Source organism: Pristiophorus japonicus, chromosome 14, assembly GCF_044704955.1.
Source record: "Pristiophorus japonicus isolate sPriJap1 chromosome 14, sPriJap1.hap1, whole genome shotgun sequence".
Lineage (NCBI taxonomy): Eukaryota > Metazoa > Chordata > Chondrichthyes > Pristiophoridae > Pristiophorus > Pristiophorus japonicus.
The window spans coordinates 148,484,489-148,507,064 of record NC_091990.1 but is presented as its reverse complement, the minus strand read 5'-3'; the positions used below and the strand labels follow the sequence as shown (position 1 = coordinate 148,507,064).

Sequence of the window (22,576 nt, the reverse complement as noted above, 5' to 3'; positions counted from 1 at the left end):
ATAAATTCACTTAATTTTGCATCAGTAATTAAGTTAATTCTGTGATGAGTAGACCAGCTAATGGATGCATTTACCATAAGATAATTACAGGCCTGTAAATATTTCTCCAATCTAACCTAACCAAGATGTTACTTTACATTAATGGTAGCTGACACAGTTTGCAGCCCAACTCCAGATGTGTTTACAGGAAATTATCTGCCATCAATTTGTGAAGCAGGGAATAATGCAAAATTCCATTTTCTGATTTATGCGTAATGTAGTTTGCAGCATTATTGACACATTTATTTCTTAAATTGATCTTTAAATTGTGCAGTTGAAGACAATTTTCTTTCAAATGTTTATTAAAAAGTGAAGAATGTAGAAGGAATATTAATAGGTGCAAGTTACTATGTTTAACTTTCTTTGGAGATGGCCTGTTTTTGTAAGTGACTACATTCAGGGTTACTGATGTACATCTTCTGACACCTGTTGTTAATATAAGTTCTGTAATCCTTTCTGTACTCTGTCAGCAGTTCAGAAGGGCAGTGTTGGTATTTTTGTCCACTCCAATTAATGAGAGACTTCAGAGCTATCACGATCACATTTCATCACCATTCCTTGCAAAGAAAATCATTTTTTCTTCAGTAGGAAAAAGACAAATTCTTTATTGGGTTATTGGTTATACCTGTCAAAACAATACACGCCATTCTGACCCACTCTGTTACAGTTTCCTAAGAAATTACATCTATGCAAAACAACATTATTCCAAGTGCAATAACTTACTCATAAAACAATACAACACAGGCAAATTATGAGCTTGTTAAATTCTCACAGTAATGATGAACACTACTTTGGATACAGTAACACTTTTTATTGAATGTGACCTACTTGCACCCTTTCCTACAATTATATTTAAAACAAGGCAATTAAAGCTAAAGGAGTTTACACGGTTAAAATATTTTACAACACATTATAACAGTAATATTCTCGAGACTTCCTCTCGGCAAAAGAACACAACACACCCAAACAGATATATTACTCTGAACTTCAACCTTCTGCTTCAGTAGTATAAGTAATAGCAATGGGCGTGATTGTTGCAAAAGATAATTACATTTAAAACTGTATAACATTTCACTTTTGGTATATTTAGCATATTACACAATAAAAAAGATTTTTTTTGTTTATTTGTAAGACGTTTTCTTAACTTGTCTTTTTTTTTTAATTGTGTAAACTTTGCAAGATCTTAAACTACTGTTGCTACTATAGGTCAGTGCCCAGGACTAGACACATAGGTTTTAATGTTTAAAGTCAAGTAAATATTTTTTTAAGGATTAACTACTTAATTGATTTGAACTTGATACCCAGTTTACTTTAATAAAATGTTCTATTAAAACAAAATGAACTTATAGATTGGCAGTGGGGCAATGAAACCAATTAGTCTCTGTACCATAGCCAATATGGGGCACGAATAAACCTTGCAGTCAATATCGCTTAAACCAAAGTAGTTTGGCAGGAACCAAAAAAAAATGGTTATAATCTGTAATCAGAAACCTTTTTTTGTAATTAATTTGATTATGAAAATTAGAATAATTTGATATGTTTGCTAACATTGCAAGACATTGCCAAGATGTTCAGTATCTAATTGGAATAATTTAAACCTATGCAGGACAAGGTGAAGGGTTTTTCTTGCATCATAACTCATTGGATGCAATGAGTTGCAGTCTGGATGTGTTTACCTTTTATCATCTATTCAGTGGGAGAGTCATTTAAGTTAGTTAAAAGCCATTCTATAAAATAAGTATTTTCTTTCATGTGCTTTAAACTTCATGGCGAATCAACTGCACTTATACACAATTTTATGTAAAACCGAGAGCTCTCGGCAATTTCCTCTGGAGTTTGCTGAATTCTAATTACAGATTTGGCCCTAAAAAGAAAAGTTGCCATTTTACGATAGACTTTTACAAGCTCGCCTGTTAAAAAGGATATCAATTTCAAATGAAACTTGGGATTTTGAATAGTTTTTCAGGGTTGCTCTTGTACATTAAGGGGTATAATATAAATATTTTAAAGTTGAAGTAAACCTAACTTCTAATCCTACCAACCTATAATAGGAAAAGTGCTGCATATAAATCTCCATGTTGCGTTATGTCCTTAGTCCAGCATTATGTAATAATTGTATTATTTTCAGTGTTTGAATATGTAATGTTATGTCGGTCATGTGGCCCAAGATATAGCGGCGCTGTGCTCTTTGGCTTTCATTCTTAAGGCTGCAATGCTGGATGATTTTCGATCTGGTTCATTACTGATGTCAAATGCGTTGATGGCAGCCCCTAGCCCAGCAGTGCCAAAGAGACCACCCATGTGTGTCTGTCCCACATGGCTGCCAGGGGCAGAAACACCCAGGAAGTCAGACACTCCACCTGGTGCATGTGCATGTGCGTGTGCATGTGGGGACATGCAAGATGTTACCGTTTCACAGGGCACAACACAAGCTGGCACTGGAGAGGAGGCACCATTGTTGTTGATCCAAGATGGGTTTTGTATCTGGAAGAAAAATAAACAGACCAAATGTTAATCAACCTATGTAATATGTTGGATTTTCTTTTCTCATGTTTTTCTTCTGGTTAGTTTTAAGTGTGCTCTATTTTAATACTTTTTAATCCTTTTTTAAAACTAGTTGTTCAACATCCTCACAGTTAATATGCAGTATGTCCATTGCAAAGGAACACTTCTACCACTTAAGTGCTTACTTTGTGGTGCAGAATTCTTTAAAAAACATTTATCAGTCTTGAAAGACAAATGCTATCCTAAATATTATACATTTTATATAATTATCTTTGGGTAAGTATACTTGCTCACCAGGTGCACTGGATTTGAATAGTTTGACATCCCTTTGCCATGTGTTTTGAGTACCATTGCTGATGCCTTACAAAGAAATAGAGCCCATGACATTACCCAGTCTCTGTGTAAAGTCCTTGTGTAGGATATTTGACTTTTTTTAATAAGCCAAGTTAAAAAGAACATAACGCAACATGGAAATTTATATGCAGCACTTTTCCTATTATAGATTGGTTATTAGGAGTGGAGCACTATTCGACTTGCTTTCAGTACTTGAGGTCAGTATTATGGGCCCAATTTAAGTCTTTCAACTCTAACCATGTAATGTTCCTTAACCCGAATCGTAATATAGGACCTCCAGGTGCAGTACATTTTTTTATGTTTCATTAAATGTGGTTGAGGTTCCTGCCACATTGTGCCTGATTTTGTGTTATGGAAATGTGCCTCATAGAAACAAGCAGAGAAGGGAGAGTTTCATTCCCATCGTCTGGACTGGATTCAAGTTCTGGTCCAAGAATTAAAGGACATTGTTATAAAGCTATCTAACCTTCATGACCTAAATTTTATGTCTCAGCTAAGAAAGAGGCCTTGATGTTGGTATCCGAGCCAAAAAGGTGAGTATCATTGCAGTAATGGGGAAGGGGAGGTTACAAAGGTAAATGTTGGATATTCTCCACAACCAGCTTCTGAAAGTGCTGATGGGGTTTACATAGGAACAAGAGTAAGCCATTCAGCCCCGAAACTGTTCCACCATTCAATTAGATCATGGCGATCTGTATCATAACTTATCTATCCGCCTTGGTTCTGTAACCCTTAACACCTTCTTAGTAAATAATTAAAATATATCATTTTTCAATTTGGTATTTCTCTTTTAAATGTTTCATTCAAACCTTTGTCAACATTTGCGTAGGAATTCACATAGGCGAGATAATTGCTTACTATTTAAATTGTTAGGCCTTTTGAAAATCAATTGGGTAACTGAAAGATCCAAATTATATGAAGAAACCACAAACCTGATTAGTAACAGCACAAGTGAGTGATTAAAATTTTCCTGAGAACTGGAATATTCTGGCTATTTTGTTTTGGCTCTACAATATGTGTTAGAAACATAAGGCAGTAATTACCAATTTAACTTCACCCTTTGGAGGATGAGAATTCAGGTGAGATCTGTTACATCAATTAATTGATCAGCGCTCCTCTTTGACTCTACTATTGGTTGATACGCAATTGTATTGAGATAAATGAAGCGGATAGCAGCATGTTATTCAGTGAGGGATCTGATTTGCCAATAAAAAGTTTATTTTTCCAAGCCGATTAATTCACCCCATTACAAGTTACCACATTGGGAATGTCGCGTGCTGGAGTTCTTTAACTGGCGATGACTAAAGCGTACACAGGAAGCAAAGAAAAATGGATGGTAGCTTGTTTTCTGAAGGCAGGCCTGATCACACTCTGAGAAGCAGGAACTGGTAAAGTAAACTATCAATCATTGTTAGAATTAACAGGAGAAAAGGATTTGGCCCTGTACAGGAGCACAGTTGTGAAACCTGGTAGCTGGGGAATATGGCACGGGGATAGTTTGAGATGTCTTAATTTATTCTGGTGCAAATCATTTCTTAAGAGTTCATGTTGTGTGGGTCTTTGTGCCTGAATTATAAACAGTTAAATTATTCTGATGGTACCTGGTAAGGTGTTAAATGATATGACTTTCTGCAACCCATGTCAATGCTTGGAGAAAAGAAATGGAAGAGCCAGCCACTGGGGGCTACCCTGGGCCTTCAGACTCCAGAAGAAATCTGCCGCAGGTAGCTTAGTACAGGGAAGCGGTCTATCCCTGTGAGCAGCTCTTCAACAGCAGCAACACACATCCAACCAGTGTTCCTGCTCTTTCTACTTTTTGATATCCCTTTATATCCAACTCCCTTTTAAATAATGCAGCCTTTGCCTCAAGAGTCACTTGCGATCAATCTTTCCATGTCACTTAGTTGCAGGTGCCCCTGTTGATTCTCCAGAGGATGGTGCTGAAGGAAATCATGAAATAATTTGTAGTTCAGACTATTTTGGTCATGAGGTCACCACTGAAGTAAATAACATTTTATAAAATAATGTTTATAAAAACGTATTTTGCAAAAGTATTATATTTTGACCGGTAAAAGTCAGAGAAAAGTCTTAATCATTTTTGCAGCATTTCTTTGAAGAAAAAAATGGGGCCTTTGCAGGGGAGTAAATACGACGAGACTAGGTTAGGGAAGGAATGCAATTTGGGCCTAGTACTGATGTTTGTAGTCTTTGCATTCCTCTCAATTCCCTCTGTATTTGCCTTTTGTTCCTATTGTAAACTTTGACCTGTGGTGAATTAATTTGAAATGTGCTGTGTACTTGGGGGATGTAGGAAGTTAATAACATTTACTTGGTTTGCTAGTTTACTTAGTTGCACTTTCTCTTGTTTACACATTGGTGCCTAACTGCGGACAGTTTTGTAACGACAGTGATCCGGTTCTGTGAAATAGAGGATGATCGATTGCTTTCATGTAACGGGGCTCGACATGTAACTAACTGATAGACAGCTTGGTAACGAATTTCTTTATAACGGGTGATCAGATATATATATATCTGCGAAATAACACGACCCAATCTAAGCTTGGTTTTAAATAATGTTTTGAGTGTTCAGAAGGCATGTCAAGTTATATAAATGTCAAGTTTATTTTAAAACTTCGTCACGATCTGCTGGGCTCAGCAATTTCTGAGGGGGGAGTAAAATAAAAGCAAGTGTTCTGTAGACGACCTAACCAAACCATGTATTTTTTAGCACTGGGTCATTACACACTCGGCAAATGTCAGCCATTACACTTTAGAACAGTCACCTATTGTACACATATCTCTGTAAAAAAATAAACACCGCTCCTCCATAGATTTTCATCGTGTTTGCAATCAGTCTCGATTTAGCTCATTTCAAATTCACTCCTCGCATTTTTCTCAAACTCTGCACGACATAAACATAAAACGTGCCATTAAGGTCATTAGCAGGTGTTTATTCAACTCCAGGTATTTTTAATCATGCTTAATCTGGAAATGTGGGCAGCTTTCCCCGCTTTGATTCTGTCTGTTTATAGCTGCAGAATTTGTTAATCTCGATCTTCAGGCATCTAAATGGGATTTGCTGTTTAAATCCTGTATCCAATAGTAGATGTTGCTCCTAAAATAGCCAGTGTCGCCACCGTGGACATATCTGTCAGCCCACCTGCTCCTGCAAACTCGATAAAATGGTTCCTACGTTCGCTGAAATGGCTCTTTACTCTGTCTGCATCAACCCTGGGACTCGACTGTCAATCAGACCAATACAGCATCTTGAAAAGTTTAAATATTGCAGTTTGCTGGCTCCGAATGCATTTGATTGGGGTGGGGGATATTTCCCCTGCGCATCCAAACCATAAACGCTTTCCTCATCAAGTTTCTTATGGTTTCTTTTTATGTACAAATTTATAAGTTAGAACAGTTTTAGTGAGAAAAACATGAGCAAGATGGATATATCCTAAAGAACCCTGCACATTTGACACATACAAATCCTTGTAGAATTCAGAGAAATGTTTCAGATTTATAAAGACTGTAATCCACATACTATAAAATATAGTTCATGTATGTTTTTAATTAACACCCAGAGAGATCACAACCGTGACTATTTAAAATCCCCATTGAAATAGTCTCATCTTTACATGTGTTCACCATTGTGTGGATCTCTCTTCACAAACCTACTCCACCAATGTATTGGCTCCGCTGGTTTTGAACTAATTACTAAGAGCATTTGGGCTGAATGAGATAAATGTTCTTCCAAAATAGGACCTGGCTGCAAAATGCTGCAGTTCATTTTATCATAGTATCCAGCAAATATTTATTTGGCATGAAATAGCTGCAGAATGTCAAGCCATTCCCTGAAGAAGCAAACTTTAGAATGTCTTAATATAGTCCTTTTATTTTCCACGATTTAGTCAACTTGTACTTGTACGAACTGAAAACCAGTTTAGACATATTGATTTTCTGTTATGAAATCTTAGACAACGTTTGAATTTCAGCTGAACCAATGCCAACAGTAGAAAGCAGGAGTGTATTTAAATGTATTTGTTTTGAATTGGTACATTTCATGATCAATACTGATATGGGAAAGCTCTATCCCAAATTCCCACACTGCAAAGAAACTCTGGAAATAATTGTGTGTGTGCTTCTGTAACGCTCCTGATTTACCAGCTGCTCAATAGCCCAACTATATTAATTTTACAATTGGCTTTTGCTTTTGTTAAAATTCTATATGCGTGAATGTCGTGTTCATACCTGGAAAGTTAATTAATTTTGAAGCACAGTGTCGTCTTCTGCTCAACACAGTTGCAACAGCTTTTTCTTGTACATTCACACACCAATGCAGCAGCACTAAAGAGAATAGGGTAGAATTTCTACTCTGGGCACAGTTGGGAAACGGAACACACTGCGCTTGAAATGCGCCATTTTTCCGAGGAAGCTTTGGTTTAAGTTTCTGCCACACTCATTTGCATAATAAATGTAATGTCTTCCATAGATCAGCGCAATCGGTCACCATAATAGAATGTAATCACATTTTTTGTATTAAATTAACATTGGTAACCTGGCTCAGTTTTATTGGAGCTGAAAATGGGTTTAATCCAAGCATTTTTAATTAGTGACTGGCCATGCACCTGTGACGAAGCATTTTTTTAAACTATACTGGGCCATTAACTAGTTTCATTGGTGTACACTAGTCAGTTTCTTAGTAAATTAATTATTTTTTAAGATATTAAAACTTAAAATGTGACCGCTGCAAAAAATGAGTTCACTTTAAAGCGCCTCCTCGAACGGGCACAATCGACGGTAAATCGCCATGCTCAGTATTTCGATCTGGGAGTGGGGTCAGTTGTAGGTGGGGCCAGCATCGGCAAAAAGACTTTTAAACCAGGGTTAAAGATTGCGGAAATTCAATTTATGTTTGATGTAACTTACGTATAAAACTCCCCGATCTTTTGCCTGGTTCGGTCAATTTCACCTTTTTTGTGCTGTTAATACAAGTGGAAACTCCATTCGCTGTGTGTAAGTATGGTCTACGGCGGATGGATTTGACCTCCAGACCGGACTGACTTATCCCAGCATCTGGTGGTTCAAATGTGAACCGATCTCAAACGACAGTGTGAATGCAGTCTTTGCCGTTGGTGCCCCAAAGAACAAAATTCAGTGGGGCTATGGAGGGTAACATTTTAAACATATCCAAAATCCTCCTTCATGGAATTCTCTTTCCTGGGATAATGTTAACATGGACAAAATCATTGTGCAAGGAATTATGATAAACTCAGATTGGATTTTATGAATCCCTTAGGATGCAGTTACAATTTAATTTTCATGCTATATGAAACGGGAGCTGCCAGCGGCAGTCAGAGGAACCCATAAAAGGGCGCGACCAGCCAGCGGCAGTCGAAGGGGCCCATAAAAGGGCGTGACCATCAGCGAGCGGCAGTCGGGAGGAGGCCAGCTGGGGCAGGGGCAGAAGGTAAACAAAGAAGTAAAAAGAAATCGAAGTGTGACATCACAGCCAAGCAGATAAGTGATTGGCTCATGGATTGGTGAGTATTTGATCTTTTTCTTTTCTTATCAGTAGGAAACCTTTTGGCATTGTTGCCAAATTAAGTTAATGTAAGGGTTAAGTCATGGCAGGAGAGCCCAGACCCGTGTCATGCTCGTCCTGTGCTATGTGGGAAAACAGGGATGCTACTATGTTTGCAGGAAGTGTGTCCAGCTTTAGCTCCTGACAGACCACATTGATGCACTGGAACTGCGCATGGACTCACTCTGTAGCATTTGCGATGCTGAGGATGTCGTGAATAGCATGTTTAGGGAGTTGGTCACACTGCAGGTAAAGGTTACTCAGGGAGATAGGGAATGGGTGACCATCAGGAAGAGCAGTGGCAGGAAGGTAGTACAGGGGTCCCCTGTGGTCATCTCCCTCCAAAACAGATACAGCATTTTGGGTACTGTTGGGAGAGATGATTCAGCAGGAGAAGGCAGCAGCAGCCAAGTTCGTGGCTCCATGGGTGGCTCTGCTGCACAGGAGGGCAGGAAAAAGAGTGGGAGAACTATAGTGATAGGGGATTCTATTGTAAGGGGAACAGATATGCAATTCTGCGTCTGCAAACAAGACTCCAGGATGCTATGTTGCCTCCCTGGTGCAAGGGTCAAGGATGTCTCGGAGTGGCTGCAGCGTATTCTGGAGGGGGAGGGGGAACAGCCAGCTGTTGTGCATATAGGTACCAACGATATAGGTAAAAAACTGAGATGAGGTCCTACAGGCTGAATTTAGGGAGCTAGGAGTTAAATTTAAAAAGTAGGACCTCAAGGGTAGTATTCTCAGAATTGCTACCAGTGCCAAGGGCATTGGAACCGGTTCCAGTGGAGGTGGGACCAGTACAAACCGGACGGTCTGCACCTGGGCAGGACCAGAACCAATGTCCTAGGGCAAGTGTTTGCTAGTGCTGTTGGGGAGGGGTTAAACTAATATGGCAGGGGGATGGGAACCTATGCAGAGAGGCAGAGGGAAGTAAAAAGGGGTCAGAAGCAAAGGTAGGAAGGAGAAAAGCAAGAGTGGAGGGCAGAGAAATTAAGGGCAAAAATCAAAAAGGACCACATTACAACATAATTCTAAAAAGACAAAGAGTGTTTAAAAAAACAAGCCTGAAGGCTCTGAGTGTCAATAATGAGTGGCATTCGTAATAAAGTGGACGAATTAACTGCGCAGATAGCTTTTAACAGGTATGATGTAATTGGGATTACAGAGACATGGCTCCAGGGTAACCAAGGTTGGGAACTCAACATCCCGGGGTATTCAATATTCAAGAAGGATAGACAGGAAGGAAAAGGAGGTGGAGTAGCGTTAATGGTTAAAGAGGAGGTTAACGCAATAGTAAGGAAGGACATTAGCTTGGATGATGTGGAAGCTATATGGGTAGAGCTGCGACACACCAAAAGGCAGAAAACATTAGTGGGAGTTGTGTACAGACCGCCAAACAGTAGTAGGGTGGTTAGGGATGGCATCAAACAGGAAATTAGAGATGCTTGCAATAAGGGTACAGTAGTTATCATGGGTGACTTTAACCTACATATTGATTGGGCTAACCAAACTGGTAGCAATACTGTGGAGGAGGATTTCCTGGAGTTTATAAGGGATGGTTTTCTAGACCAATATGTCGAGGAACCAACTCGAGAGCAGGCCATCCTGGGTCTTGTGTAACAAGAGACGATTAATTAGCAATCTGGTCGTGGGTGGCCCCTTGGGGAATAGTGACCATAATAGGTAGAATTCTTCATTAAGATGGAGAGCGACACAGTTAATTCAGCGACTAGGGTCCGGAACTTAAAGAAAGGAAACTTCGATGGTATGAGGCGTGATTTGGCTAGGATTGACTGGTGAATGATACTTAAAGGGTTGATGTATAAGCAATGGCAGACATTTAAAGATCACATGGATGAATTACAACTATTGTACATCCCTGTTTGGTGTAAAAATAAAACAGGAAAGGTGGCTCAACTGTGGCTAACAAGGGAAATTAGGGATAGTGTTAAATCCAAGGAAGAGGCATATAAATTGGCCAGAAAAAGCAGCAAACCTGAGGACTGGGAAGAAATTTAGAATGCAGCAGAGGAGGACTAAGGGTTTAATTAGATGAGGGGGGAAATAGAGTATGAGTGTAAGCTTGCAGGGAACATAAAAACTGACTGCAAAAGCTTTTATAGATATGTGAATAAAAAAAGATTAGTGAAGACTAATATAGGTCCCTTGCAGTCAGAATAAGGTGAACTCATTTATGGGGTACAAGGAAATGGCAGAACAATTGAACAAATACTTTGGTTCTGTCTTCACTAAGGAAGACATGAATAACCTCCCGAAAATACTAGGGGACCGAGAGTCTAGCGAGAAGGAGGAACTGAGGGAAATCCTTATTAGCCAGGAAATGGTGTTAGGGAAACTGATGGGACTGAAGGTCGATAAATCCCCAGGGCCTGATGGTCTGCATCCCAGAGTACTTAGGAAGTGGCCCTGGAAATAGTAGATGCATTGGTGGTCATTTTCCAACATGCCATGGACTCTGGATCAGTTCCTATGGATTGGAGGGTAGCTAATGTAACCCCATTTTTTAAAAAAGGAGGGAGAGAGAAAACAGGGAATTATAGACCGGTTAGCCTGACATCGGTGGTGGGGAAAATGCTGGAGTCAATTAGTAAAGATGTAATAGCAGCGCATTTGGAAAGCAGTGACCGGATTGGTCCAAGTCAGCATGGATTTATGAAAGGGAAATCATGCTTGACACATCATCTAGAGTTTTTTGAGGCTGTAACTAGTAGAGTGCATAAGGGAGAACCAGTAGATGTCATGTATCTGGACTTTCAGAAGGCTTTTGACAAGGCCCCACACAAGAGATTAGTGTGCAAAATTAAAGCGTGGTATTGGGGGTAATGTATTGACATGGATAGAGAACTGGTTGGCAGACAGGAAGAAAAGAGTGGGAATAAACGTGTCCTTTTCAGAATGGCAGACAGCGACTAGTGGGGTGCCGCAAGGTTCAGTGCTGGGACCCCAATTATTTACAATATACATTAATGATTTGGACGAAGGAATTGAATGTAATATCTCCAAGTTTGCAGATGACACTAAGCTGGGTGGCAATGTGAGCTGTGAGGAGGATGCCAAGAGGCTGCAGGTGACTTGGACAGATTGGTGAATAGGAAATGCATGGCAGATGCAGTATAATGTGGATAAATGTGATGTTATCCACTTTGGGGGCAAAAACAGGAAGACAGAATATTAACTGAATGGTGACAGATTAGTAAAAGGGGAGGTGCAACGAGACCTGGGTGTCATGGTACATCAGTCACTGAAGGTAGGCATGCAGGTACAGCAGGCAGTAAAGAAAGCAAATGGCATGCTGGCCTTCATGGCGAGAGGATTTGAGTATAGGAGCAGGGAGGTCTTACTGCCGTTGTACAGGGCCTTGGTGAAACCACACCTTGAGTATTGTGTGCAGTTTTGGTTTCCTATTCTGAGGAAGGACGTGCTATTGAGGGAGTGCAGCAAAAGTTCACCAGACTAATTCCCGGGATGGCAGGACTGACATATGAAGAAAGACTGGATCGGCTAGGCTTATACTCACTGGAATTTAAAAGAATGAGAGGGGATCTCATAGAAACATAGAAAATTATGACGGGACTGGACAGGTTAGATGCAGGAAGAATATTCCCGATGTTGGGGAAGTCCAGAACCAGGGGTCACAGTCTAAAGATAAGGGGTAAGCCATATAGGACAGATGAGGAGAAACTTTTTTACCCAGAGAGTGGTGAACCTGTGGAATTATCTGCCACAGAAAGTTGTTGATGCCAGTTCATTGGATATATTCAAGAGGGATTTAGATGTGGCTCTTACCCCCTGATGCCCTTATCTGTATGGAGAGAAGGCGGGAGTGGGGTACTGAAGTTGCATGATCATATTGAATGGCCTGCTCCTGCACCTATTTTCTATGTTTCTATGAAGTAGCTTCACCTGAAATTTGTGTAGTGTAAGTTGTCAAAGCCTAAACTGACTGCACTGTACAGCAAGACTTTCTTCTCTTGGAGTCTCATTTCATTTTGCTCCAGTTTCAGGTCAGGCCCCGACTGCAGATTCAAACTGCATTTACACGATGCCCAAATTTTCCGAGATCCCGGTTCAGTGTGGCCTTATTTGCAGTAGACGGCTCATTGTAAAATCTCAAGTGCACGGCCTGTGATTTTGATCCATTGATTTCAGTGAAAAGAAAATTGTAGGGAGTACACCATTGATTCTTCTGATGAGCCACTGACTACATGCAAGGCCCCACTGGTGCACAAAATATTCACTATAGCTACAACATCCGTGCACGTGGCTTCATTTTGCACCAAAATGCACCTTAATTCAGAGTTGAGACCTAACCTGATGGCAGACTGAAGCCGAGGGACTCCTTGGACTTGCACTGTTTGACTATGATACCATATAGAATATAAGGATGCATTCACACTAACTTCACACCAATGCAAAACTGGGTGTTTAAGGGTGCATTTACCCTACAAGTTTAACATTGGTATGAAGCCGCTTCATCTTTGTACTAATAAACTTGTGTAGTGTAAATCGAGTGCTGAGGCCCAAATTGACACACTAGCAGAGTATGACTCCATCCTCCAAGAAGTCTCACTCCATTTTGTTCCAATGTCAGGTGAGGCTGTGACTGATTTTGGCTTCCATTACATTGTAACTATAGCCTTGGTGTAAAGCAAATTCACTTTTTACTGATATCGCTGTATTGTAAATGCACCTTAAATCCAGAGTCAGGGCCTAGAAGTAGAATGAGACTCCTTGGAGTGGATTGTCTTGCACTGCTTGAGTTTGACACCACATATATTGCAACGATGCATATAATTGTATCTGTAGCACCAGCGCAATACAATTCTGCTTCTCATTGATGATCCAATTACAGCTTGACCCGACACCAAATAGAAGAGTGAAATATACTGGAGAAGGTAGGTTTTTGTTTGGAGTCATTTGCGCCTTGACCCAGTTTAGCATCAGTTCAAGCAGTTTGAACTTTGCACCAATACTAAACTTGCGGAGTGTCAATCCACCATTAATCCAGTGCAGCGTCAATCCTGCTTGACAAAGTGCTTGGGATATTTTGGGCCTCTCGGATACTTTTGTAAACATATCTGATCCTAATTTAAATGTTTACAGAGCATTTACTCTCAACATTTAAATTCCTGACTTTTAGGAGACTTGTCTGTTCCCAGAGCTCTCTTAAAATGGGAGTTTCAGCAAGACATGAGCCAAGCAAGGTTCTGACTGGAACTCGAACTGCAGCCATTGATCCAAGACTAGTAGCTACAGTGTAAATGCACACGAGGTTATAATGTACTGAACAATGGTAATTCAAAATACATTTGTTTCTGCTGCTGTTACCAATTACATTAATGATTCATTAAATTTGTAACATTGCTATATGTTTCTGCAAAATATACTAGGAGTCCGATTGTCTTATGATGAATACCTGTCTGGATTTTCCACATTCATGATTGTGCAAATAAATTTGCTACTGCATGCAATAGAATTTATTTTATTGAAATGAAGGCTAGTGACTGGAATTTTAACATACAGACATGTTAATTGTTGGGAATCGTAGTCTATATTTAACACTTTCACTGTCTCTCATGCTCTATTCATATTAGTTGGGAAATACTAACCATTCTCCTAATGGCCAGGTCTGACAACAAAATAACTTGACCCCACGAGACCGAGGCCTTGTCTGCTCTCTCGGGTGTTATAAAAGATCCCATGACACTATTTTGAAGAGCAGTGGAGTTATGCCCGGTGTCCTTGCCAATATTTATTTATCCCTCAATCAACATCGCTAAAACCAATTATCTGGTCATTGTCACATTGCTGTTTGTGGGAGCTGACTGTGCGCAAATTGGCTGCTGCGTTTCCTACATTACAACAGTGGCTGCACTTCAAAAATATGTACTTAATTGGTTGTAAAGTACATTGGGACATCCTGTGGTTGTGAAAGGCGCCATATAAATGCAAGTCTTTATACTATACTAGATTTCCTGTATGGTATTGAAGCAAAGACACAACTGAGCTTTAGGGGTACAGATATATTGCACAAATGAAACTGGGCGCAGTTTTTCTTTTAACTTGCAAAGAGGCAAGGGACGCTGATTTATACTGGCACTGAGTCAGATTTTGAAGCTATTTTTCCATTCCACTTACGTTTGAGGTCAGTGTGATGTCATCACAATGTTGCGTGTTGTAATGACATTTTAGTTTAGACCCTTAAATTCTGAAGACTGCATTATACTGTGCTGATAAATTCTGGCTTTTACTGTGTAATTCCTAGCTGTTGACATTCATTTGATTTTCATCCTGAAGTGTGGGTAAAGATGCACCAAGGCTGCAGCCCAGCATGTTCCATTCAGCATTGGGTGTGGGACCATCTTGATGACTACATTACTTCAGCTTCACATTAGTATCTGTATGACAGACAGCTGTGTGGAGCATTTTCCTTTAACCATTAAAGCTATCTCAGCTCTTTTCTAATCTTAAAAGAATCACTGGCAGTTCAATACTGGTGCCTAGACTTCTGCACACTCCCAGACTTAAACCATCTCGGGCGGGGTTAGGGTAATGTACTTCCCTATACCAGGTTACAGTGCACACAGCTCTACTTTCCCTGAATTTTGAGTAGTAGGACAAGGCAGCATTACTTAGTGCTTTCTCTTCTCACCTCTCTAAAACGGTTGTGTCAAACAGTAGTTGAAATATAACCGCAGTGTTCGGGTGCTTTTACATTTGACACTTCTGTAGTTCACGCCATGAAATAGCGATGCTCCTGCACTGGCTTCCCACATTTTCATGGATTTACAATTTTTGCATCAGAATAATTGGGCCAGTTTTCGCAGTAGGAGGTGAAATTCCTCTTGGATAGTGGCGCAGAACAGCCGATGGGCCATTGGCAGACCGCTTTACACTCCACTAAATAATGGTAAAGAAAATAAGGCGGAGTGTAAATAGACTGCCAATGCGCGATCGCCGGTTTTGTGCTACCAACCAAGACCAATTTCGCTCTCAAACAGTGCTAAAACTAACTCCCTTATTTTGTCGGTAGAATTGTAAATCCCAAAATATAGGTCTGCTATTTTAGCATCAGGGTAAAGAACTGTTTTTAGAATGTAAACGCAGGGAGAATATTTTAGAATGTGAACGCAGGGATCTTCTACACACTTGCTCTTGTGATCCAAACTCTCTGAGGACCAGTATAAACCCACCTTGATTGTCAACTCTCCATGTAGGATAGCCCAAAGAGCAGAGCAGTTAACATAATGGAAACCACATCCCCTGCAATACTGAAGTTGGAGTTTCTGTCAATTGTCGGAGCAGAGTGGACCGGGCTTTATTCTACATCTGAGCAATGCAGCTCCTGATGAACGATTGCTTGATGCTGACAGACTGTCAGAAGTAGAAGTATCCATTCCCCATAGCAAAGACATTTCTCCCTCCCTCTTTCTCTCCAAGTAGTAAATTCAAACTAAACTCTGATTTTAATATATTTATGGTAACTCGCTTCCTCTAACTCTGAAGAAGCTTCGGTTTTGTAAATTCCATCCTGTGCGGATGATGAATGTTGGCATGCTGCTGGTTGGAACGGAAATTCAATACTTAGCGGTATTATATCAGCTGCAATTTTATTTAACTTTGAAACCAGCGCAGAGTTAAATGCAATAATCCCAAGGACTATGGTAATACTGCAGCATTTCACAAAATTGAGGTACTTTATAAAATCTGGAGTTAATTGGCTGTTACCCTAATTCACTTCAATAATATATCACAGCACATCATTGATGCAGATGTTTCCGGACAACGCGGTGTGTACAGTGAGTGCACTTTCAATTTGTCACAAGTTATTCGGAAACTGCTCTCCAACAGTAAGCAGGGTGCCTACCTGTGCATAATTCTCCCTGGTTAACATGGGTAACTCGTAGGCAGTGGAGAAGTGACTCCGGACTTGCTGCATCTGTCCAAAGCGCTCTCTTTTCCTCCATTTAGCTCTTCTGTTCTGAAACCAAACCTACGGCCAATGGAACAAAAGGATGTAAATTACTTCTATTTTTCTACAGGATATGTACGTGGGAGATTGCAAACACATCAATCCTAAGACTGCTTTGCTCAGATTTGACCCGAGAAATATCCTGCAGGATTTTTTTTTAAAGACACGATTTTTTTCAATAATTTCACTTTGAAGTCTTGGCTGTTCTTTATCGTCTTAATGCGACAAGCAGAAAATCCACTAAAAACGAGAGGTTAAAGTCTTGATTTATGGGTCTTAACCCAATTGCCCAGAGTTGCCACAGCTTAATCTCTATACATAACAAAAGGCTCCAATTTCAAAATGATATAAATTAATAAAAATTGAATAATGCACATTACTGATCTCACTACTCCGAAATGCTTTTCCAACGGGTAGTTTAAAAAAAACATCTGGATAGATGCTGACATTTTAAAGGTTTCATGTGGTAGAAGGCTGAAATTGCCACTTCGAATTAATAAAGCTTGAATAGTCCTATAGTTTTAAATCAACAATAACTTGCACTTGTATAATGCTCTTCACAGAATTAAAAATAAATGGACACTAGTTACTGGGTCAAGCTAGATATCAAATCGATGCCATTTGCAGATTATTAACTTCCTAATAGCGTGTTAACTTTGCCTCGCACTTAACAAGAAAGATGTTGCCTTTGATGTAACTCTAAAGTCTGCCGCTGCCGAAACTTTTTCCCTGCGAGATGACGATAATATCCGTTTACTTTCACTATCACTTAATCTTCGGCCTGCTTATTATGAAGCAGAACTGAAGATGGCAAGATAACGCCGGTAATCCAATTTATCCCGCACGCAAAAGAATGGGGAAACGACTCATTTACAAGCAGAATCAAGACAGTTTAAAGGAATCTTGCAGTTTTGCTTACTAGCAATCAGTGGCTTGACAACTGTCGAATTGAGTGCGACGTAAACCTGAAACATATAACGCTGTAGATGCAGTTGGAGCACTGTCCTACTGGTCAAATTTATCGCATGTAACTCCAGCAGCTACAAACCTGTTTCTATTTTCTGACTGAATAGTCCAGCCTCCAGTAAGTAAACTGTTGTAATAATACTGGGGGTGGGGAAAGGATCTGGAGACAGTTATAAACTGGGCTAATGCACAGTGTGTGTGTAATGTGCTGGTAACCATCAGCATTGCAACTTTTATAACGTGCAGTCACGACTTTTAAAAACCTTGTACACTGGTTGCCACTCCGGACACTATCCGTTCCATGAACGTGTATCTGAACTATTCAAACCCAGAATTTTCCCTGCCCTTGCAGCTTCTTCAGATTATAATCCCAGCACTATAATCCCGTTAGAAAAACAAAAAACAGAAAAAGCTTTCATGTGCTCCTGGAACTTTAAAAAAAATCTATAATGTTGGCGGTAGTTTAAGCCCCGCTCAATGTTTATGTTTACATATGAAAAGATGATGTGGCAACGATTGTGTTACCCATTTGCAGTTCACCGATTTACGGGCGGTCGTTAACCTCCTCCAACCCTGCGCTGCACAATTGGTGCATTTGGGTTACATTACGGTTACATTAAGTGACTGTATTCTCCAGCAGATAATCAGCACTGCCCTTTGATTGCAGTGCGGAGCAATCAGAGCACTGATCACAAAGAGTTTGGGATGGAGACCTCAACCCGTGCCTATTTTTACGCTTTAAAAAAAACACGTTGGAAGAAACTCCTCTTTTTTTTTAAATCATCTTGTCGGTTTGATTAGAAATGGTGAAAGGTTAGACGTTTTTCAAACGGTGCAAAAATCCAAAAGGCGAAGCCATGAAACTGGAGGCTGAAAGCAGATACCTTTTATCTTCAAAAAGATCGGAAATACGAGTACTTGATGGGAAAGTCCGAAAGCTGCAGTATGTTTTGATTGCATGTTTAATTTCCTGCCCTGACTTCCCTTAATTCCCCCGTTTTGATGGAGTTCTATATATAGGCCTCCGCAAGCTGCATTATTACAATTTGCCCAAACAGATCAGCACAGAGTTCGGCTGTTCGGGGCGAACTGGTGTCTGTGGAAAGGGGACTTTTTGTTTGCTTTCAAAAGCGACTGAAAGAAAATGAGTGTAAAACCTTGAAGAGCGAATATACAGTTAACGATGCTTATCGCTGCAAGGTCTATGAGAGCGGAGACAACCTTCGGCTGTGGATCGGATTTTATCTCAATTAATTTTGTATAGAATTGGCAATATGAAAATAAATATAAAATATGTGCAATCGTAATAAAGATTCTGAAATTTCCCGTCTTTCTGTTTTTAAAAAAATAGAGAGCGTTACTGTTGCAGGTTATTTGGGGATTCGGTGAAGCAAAATCGTAATTGAGCAGTTTCGTCATGATCACTGCTGAGATTCACTTAAATGTTACAAAATGAAGCTTCTGCGGACCACCCCCCCCCCCCCCCTCCCCAATGCTATTTTTTTTATTGGCAACTGATACTGATATGCGGATCCATATGCTGTCAAATTCAATCAGGATCCTATCCTCGGCCAATGCAGCATAACTATGGAGCTTGTCACCACGTTTAACATCAGCGCAGTGTTTGACATGAATATTCATAACGCGCTTTCTCAAACGGGTAGAAATTGACTCCCCGTACGAATGTTAAAACACCGGCGCTCATCCTTACTACCACAGTTCGTACAATGTTTCTTAACTCTCCTGAGCAATGCCCTATCAGTCAGACTGATCTTCCTGGATAGTTCATGCTCGTAAAGCATATTGCAATAATGTGTGTCTCGCATTTGAAGTTTTAAAAAAATCCCTATAAGGAATGAATGTTGTACTAATTCGAGTTTCATTTTAAAGCAGCAATTTCTGTGAATCAATTAAAACGTACAAAAATTGCATTTTTAACTTTACAAACACTGACAGTGGTAAGTTTGTAACTCTGACACAATTCAATTAGAGAGGCTGCTTCAAAACCAGTTAAAGAGTCAAGACCAGGGCAAAAACTGATAGCACTGCACCTTCCTTAAATACCAATGCCTGCCTCTTTCTGGAACGCACAGTGACCTCTCCCTGAATAGCGAGCAGCATTGTTTAGTATTGGGCGGGGAAATGCTGCAAAAACGACGCCCATCCCATAAAGTAACGCTACAGTTGATCCTTGAGCCGCATGTTGGTTATACTTCACGGATTCTGCACAATTATCAATTTAAAATTGTTTACGACTTCGGTTGAATTATATAAACATTAACTGTAATTGCAGGAGAATCGTGTAGAGTAAACATGGGTAATTTATCCAGTCCAGATCTGTTGATGTCGATGTGGAGACTGATTGATTACTAGTGATGTTCCAATGTTTACTCGGGGAGTATTAATACATGAATGGAACCGAAGATTCTCCTAGGACTGGCTCTTCATTATGCTAGCGTTTTTGTAACTGATCCCCGCTCAAATCACTGGTACCGTGTTCCTTGTGCTATCGATAAGCCCCACTTCCCGTTGCCCGTTCATTAACAGGTGAGATCTCCCCGCGCACTCTTTACCTGCACACGAGCTTCTGTCAGATCAGTTCTCAGTGCGAGCTGTTCCCTGGCATACACGTCGGGATAATGAGTCTTTTGAAAAACCTTTTCCAGTTCCTCCAACTGGTAACTGGTGAAGGTGGTCCTGTTCCTGCGCTTCTTGCCCTTGTTGCTGTCGCTCTCGCCTTTGTCCATCGCAGTGGACAGCTCGGTGTTGGCTCCTTTCATTGCCGCCTCTTTAACGCTGAGATAAGGGCTCTCCATCACTGCAGGGTCTGAGCTCTGCGGCAACTCCGACTCTCCCAGTGGGCTGTCTTTAGCTGAACACAAACAAGAGCTGAATTAAAGGGAATGTTTCAGAGTAAAATGCAGTGCTTAATAATCCTCATCTCTTAACCCTTTGGAGTATTGAATTCCATTCATTCCTCAAACGAATGTTACTGGGCACACGGCCTTTTCTTTTAACAATTAAAGCGGCCAATTTCCAATATTCATAAAAGCACCCTTAACGATTAAAAGTACCATAACTTCCAATACATTAAAAAGTTGGGACCTCGTGAGAAAATATTGCACAAGGAATGAAAAGGCTTCAAGCTTTCCAAAGATTTGTGTCTCCCCAATATCTGTTTTCCTATGTTTGCCCTTCTCTAAACATCTTAGTTTGGATGTTGTTAAAATGGCGCCTGTTCTGTGGAGTACTGCACACTGCACGACGATTGCTCTGGGTGGGGATGTCTATTTACAGTGAACCGTTACTGGTCCGGTATCCGCACAAACTGCTCTACTTGTTGCACAGAATGACTGAATAAAGCAAAGCGTTTACTTGGCTGTTGTGTACCACCATCTGAGTCTGTGTTCCTTAATGGTCTGGAATTCGAGGAATACAGACTGTGTTGCCTAAATGCGATGATGTTCCTATATGCAAAGGGACTCGTGTACCCGTGCCCCATATAGTTTATGCTTTTAAAAATATTTATCAAAAAATACCGATTAAACGCTTAACACCATCTTCCATGGTTTTTTTAAGATTTATTTCCATTTACATAAAATTAGATTTATCATGTGGCACTCTTGTTGGCTAATGCAAATTTGAAAGTGAAGACCGCTTTGAAACACTCATTGCTGAGCCGGCTTCTGTGGAAGATTGGACGAATGCACTGCCTGTCTTAAAACTGTTTAATTAAGAAAACATATATTATGTATAGAAAAAATGTATATTATGTGTAGCTCGGTGGGCAAGTCTAAAATTGTTCGGTACCACAAGATGAGTGAAAGCAAGACTGAGATTAAGACGGTCACTACCTGGGTAGATATGTACTGTGTGTGTGGGTACATGTGTACTGTGTGTGTGCATATGGGCTTTCTACATTATTTAATTAGATATTCCGCGATTCTATAGTGTGTGAAAAGCACGAGGTCACATACAAACCTGCATCAGTCAGGAGTCTACTGATAAATTGAACACCTTCCAGGTAAATTAGTTCTTGGGAAGGGAATGTTGTTGCTGAATATCGCCATCAAATTTTTCAATGTTAAACCCGCTAATCTTTCCATGGAGAATTCCCACCACTCCCAATTACACATGAAAACGGCGCTCACTGATTTAGCAACTAATTCCGCCATCTCCACCTTCTTACTTCAACAAAAAGGTAACGCATCTTCCATTGCAGACAAAGCTACTTCTTAAAACAAGTTGGAGGAACGGCGTGATACTTCAGACGAGCTTCAAGCAATGATTGGACACTTCCACCTGATCCAGAATGATGGCTTGTGCACAATTCTGCGCTCTTGTTTGGGCGGACAGTTTAAAACAGAGCAAATGGGAAAGTTAGAGCGTTCTAATCATAACTTGTTGAGACAAATCACGTGGGGGGGGGGGTGGATTATAGTTGTAGCGGGAATGCGATGTAGCCTATAACTTGCAGGATGTTGTGTGGTATTCGATAAATGGTTCAAATTTTAACAGCACTACAAATTCCTGAGCTATCAATAATCATGTACTATCTGAAACGACCCTTTTTATATACGTATTACAGTCGTTAACCGCGGGCTCAGTCATCAGCGCACAAACTCAAAGCAATATCCCACCTTTTGTCTTACTCCGCACAATGATGACTAATCTACTGTGGGCCTTGTGTTTCCTGAGAACAGTGCATCAACCTGCAACATGTTGGAAAATAATGCAACTTGACGTCTGACAAGCTAAATATTATTTTACGTGAAATAAAATTCCAATTTATTCTCTTTCTAGCAAGTCTGTCAAGATATGGTATAAATTGTTCATTGTATCTCATTCCTCCCAAATCAATGCATTTAGTTATTCCGCACAAATTTCAGAACGTGTTTGTCTTCAATCCAGTGAGGATGCCACTAGTTATGTGTCCTCGCGTCTCTTGTCAAGCGTGGACTTAAGCTATAGTAGAGAAATTGCATAACTCAGCCAGTTGAATACTACGAGTTAATGTTCATTTATTCCTATCGCCTACCTTTCATTCCGTATTAAATATAACGCATTTAGGCATTCACCAAATCTGCATTTTGTTTTGAAACGTTGATATTTAAACCACAGGTACAACATTTTTCAATGTG

The 22,576-nt window shown here is 40.1% G+C and overlaps 1 protein-coding gene across 1 annotated transcript in view; it reads right to left on the bottom strand.

Annotated features, from left to right (window-relative positions):
• Nucleotides 1-2,193: 2,193 nt before the first annotated feature.
• The window catches only part of LOC139279509 (homeobox protein aristaless-like 4), a 38,111-nt gene continuing 17,728 nt past the window's right edge, over nt 2,194-22,576 (bottom strand). Inside the window, exons 3-4 of the mRNA XM_070898629.1 lie at nt 16,365-16,470; nt 2,194-2,523 (exon numbers count right to left, since the gene is read on the bottom strand). Of these exons, the coding sequence (XP_070754730.1) occupies nt 2,194-2,523; nt 16,365-16,470 (436 nt within the window). The remainder of the gene's footprint in view (nt 2,524-16,364; nt 16,471-22,576) is intronic.